At 43.7% G+C, this 4,043-nt stretch overlaps 1 protein-coding gene across 1 annotated transcript; it reads right to left on the bottom strand.

Moving 5' to 3' along the window:
* Positions 1-206: 206 nt before the first annotated feature.
* Positions 207-1,235, bottom strand: LOC103725428 (melanoma-associated antigen B4-like). The gene has a single exon (XM_008822749.1). It carries the CDS (start codon positions 1,233-1,235, stop codon positions 207-209), a length of 1,029 nt encoding a protein of 342 aa, XP_008820971.1.
* Positions 1,236-4,043: the final 2,808 nt, after the last annotated feature.

Raw genomic sequence — 4,043 nt, 5'->3', positions numbered from 1 at the left:
ATATTCTAATCAGTCTAAACTTTAATTACTCAACTTGGTAAATAGCAACAAAGGCAACATCTACAAAATCTTAGGTGTATAGTCTAACTCCAAGTTAATATTTTGATACATACAAAACTGAAAAATGTATAAACTTATTAGAGTATAACAAGAACAAAGATGAATAGACATTTTCAATCACAGACTGGAGACTACCTTCGATCTCACTAAGTTGGATGGCTTGACTTGCCCTTAGAGTGACCTTTGCACTTGCTTTTCGTGCCGCCCTGGGATGCAGCTTCAGCCTGGGCTTTCTCTTCTTCTTCTTCCTTCAAAAACTTTTCATAACGAGCTGAGTAGACACTGGGCATGTTTTCAGTGATGTTCTTCAAAAACTCCATCACCTTTACCATGCTGGCTTCAGTATAGGCTCGCAGACCCCACAGGAATTCAAAGCGTGGAGGGTCACTGTCGGCTACCTGACGGTACTCCAGGTAATTTTCTTGCACTAGATCTTTGGTGATGAGCTTCCTGATATCACCAAAGATGATGTGTGAGACTCCATCATAGACGCCTAACATATTCAGGAAATCCCAGACTTCCTCCTCTGAAGCACAGTAGCCATATAAGTAGATCACACTCAGGAGAGGGATCAGAATGCCCCTGTTGGGAACACCCAGCTCGTTGCTCTTACTTCCATCATCCTGGAAATCTAGCTTGCTGACAACCATATACGACTGACCATTGGGCTGGAGTTCTTTTAGCTCAAGGCCAAAAACCAAATCTAAGTGATAGATAGCTTTCTTGAGGATTTCAGAGAATTGCTGCTTGAACCTTTTGTTGACAACTTTCAGCATTTCTCCCTTCTTTATGGGCTGGTTGATTTTGTACCTGTGCATCATGTACTCCAACAGCATGCCTGCCTTCTTTGATAGAAGATCAATCTCTGGGGCTGCAGTGGAAGGTGGAGCCGTAGAAGAGTTCCCCTTTTCACCCCTTTTGCCCTTCGCACCTTTATCAGACCTTCTGTGGGCCATGCCTTTACCAGCAGAGGGTGTGGGTACCATGCCCTGAGACTTCTGAGGGAGGCCAGCAGAAGTGCTGGGAACAGCATCTCCAGAAGCTTGATCAGAGCAGGAAGGTGACTCTCCTTTCTCTGTTGCAGTGGCGTGAAGATCCTTGAGCTCCTGGGCCTCATCTTGGACCTGGCGGCGCTTTTCACGAGCACGAATCTTACTCTTCTTTCCTCTGGGCATTATGGGTGTGGTAAGGGACAACAAGCAGACGTTGTGTGTAGCAGAACAGATACCTGGACACCATAACAGAAAATAAAGACTATGAGGACTTTCAGCAGGTTGTGAATACCACGGCTTTCACCAGCACCCTTCCCTTTCTCAGGTTTTGATTGAGAACACTGCTCTAAGAATCCAGTGGGAGCCCTGTTTTCTTAATCACTCTCCATGAAATCTGACTTAAAGAGGAATTTGAACAGTCTCGGTTCTACTCACATCTAATACTGTTCTCTAATGCTTGCCATATGAAAGATGCCTAGGGGTCTTGAGGAGGATAGCTCCAGAGTTCAGTCCACTGTACTACTTTGGGCACAGAGAATACTGAGAATTCAGTAATGTTCTTTCTTTATTGGGCTTTTTGGTGTCCTCAACTCTCCTTCAGCTTCCTTTCCTAGACTTCCTGTTAAGCAAGTCACCATCTTCCTTTTTACTGGATGCTACACCTTCAGACTAAGGATTTTCGCTCAAGGCTACCTGATTTTGAGCCCCAGAACCATTGTAAAAAAAAAAAAAAGCATGGTGTATTGGATTGTACTTGTAATTTCAGTACTGGTGTATTGATATGCCTATGCCTGGGGCTCAGCAATCAGATAACACAGCCTATTTTCAAGCTCCAATCCAGTGAGTGACCCTATATCAAAAAGCATTACGGATGGCTCATAAGGATCAATACCTGTCTTGTTTAGACAAGCATCCACTCATATATGGGTACACGTACTGAAATTCACTTTCAGACAACATACCACAAAGACAAAGATCTGAGGGAGATGCTGAAGCTCACAACACTAATCTTTGCCCTCTGAGACTGAAACTTCCCTGGGAAGATGACTGCAGGTAATCAGATGAATGTGTCTAGGTCTCAACAAAGAGCTTGGACTTTAAGTGGTCCCATTTTGGAAGTGATTGCTTCATCTTTGTATCCATTACTGCTGTTAGATACTAGCAATGAAGGCTCAGGTGGACATACATTAGGCAAAGGCTGTCCCTTCTCGGAGAGCACCTTTTGAAGAAGACAGAATGCATCTTACTTTGCCAGCTCCTTCTCCATAAGCCTTGCCATGCTGCTTTCTAATTCTGAATTTGTATTCAACTAGGACACCTTTTGTATCCTGCCCAAACAAGATTCACTACTGGTCAAAATGTAGAGAATAAGTGACCAAGGGTATCTAGTCCTAACTGTTACATGGTGTAACCCTTGCACCTAAAGCATGAGTACTGTGGAAGAGGGAATGTGAAGAAATATTTTAAGAGCCAATGGACAAGGATGCCTGCTGTTAGAGAGTGTCTTCCAGACATGGCGGAGAAGGTACACCCATGAAATCTCAACAATATGGTTTCCTAAACAATACCTACATAATGACACCTCTGACATGCCAAGGTACACGTGGGAAACATTTACAAGATCACAGTTCTAGACAAAGAGCTACAACCAATCAATGGCTGCTAAGAGAAGGCAAGTCAATTTTCTCTAGGGATAATAAGTTATCCAAAGATCAGCCCTAAACACATATACACAGTAGCACTACTAAGTGGACTCAGTAGGTTATTTATATAAACAATGTAGTAATATTTGAAAAACAGGTTAGGTTCTGGAGAGATGGCTCAGCAGTTAAGAGCCCTGGCTGCTCTTGCAAAGGGCCCAGTTTCAGTTGCCAGCACCCACAAGGCAACTAACAACCATCTGTAACTCCAGTTCCAGAGGATTCAACTCCATCTTCTGACGTTCATAGGCATTGGACGACATGGGTGCACTTACAGACATGCAGGCACTATACTCATACACGTAAGACAAAAATAATAGGAACTAAGGGAGAAATATGCAAAATGGGGATATAGGGGAAGGAGGGCTATACAAAGAACTATGGGGAAAAATTCTCCAAGTACACAGAAGGAAAAAAAAAAGCCTCAAGCACAGAAGGAACCATACGGGGATGGAAGAAAGCCCTACTAGAAGCCATACAGTTACTAAATGAAAATACCAGTGCTGGAGGTGGGTTACCCCCTTCCCATGAACTGTTGGGCAGAGGGGCTCTAGAGTTCCCCCAAACAATAAAGGCCATTACCAATAATGTTGGTTGTACACCATAAGTGGAAAGTCAAACCCTGTTGCTGAAGATACTACATGAGAGCAGGAGATAGAGAAATCAACCTTGGACTAAGCTGGAAGCTCCCTGCCACTGGATGGGTGACTTTCATACTGCCAGAATGTGATATGCAGATGGCTAGAGAACTATCCCCTATAGTTCTGCTCAACAACGGACCCTGCATACTACACTATCAACCTGCCAAACAAGATGTTCCAGCTGGTGCAAATACTGGTGCGTCTAACGTATGTACAATGGAGCAAATTTTCAATTGGATATAATGCCTGCTCCTAGAGGTGGACCAGACATCTAGTACTGTAGACCAGGCATACTCCCTATGTCAGGTGAGAATATAAGCCCCAGTGGGGAAGCCACTGAAGTTGTTTTGTTAGATGGATGTGACGTACCTGTTAAAGTACCATCCAAGCATTTGTGTTTACACCCATAGATTAAGTTATTACAGCAGCTATTGTTCAGATGTTCTTGCTTGGTGCTGTTTCTGTTTTTATAGTAGATAGAATCCCACTGAAATGGGCCAACAGCCCATGAAAAACAGATCACGGAGAGACCCGAAAGTCCCATACCTTGCCACAAAGGGAGAAAGATCATCCTACACCTATCACCCCCTCCACAGCTCAGAGACTTTGTGGAAGAGGTTGGTGGAAAGAATGCAAAAGCCAGAGAAAGG

This window comes from Nannospalax galili, unplaced genomic scaffold, assembly GCF_000622305.1.
Source record: "Nannospalax galili isolate Female #2095 unplaced genomic scaffold, S.galili_v1.0 scaffold7, whole genome shotgun sequence".
Classification (NCBI taxonomy): domain Eukaryota; kingdom Metazoa; phylum Chordata; class Mammalia; order Rodentia; family Spalacidae; genus Nannospalax; species Nannospalax galili.
Note: the sequence above shows the minus strand (reverse complement) of the source record. Positions and strands in the feature narration are given on the sequence as shown.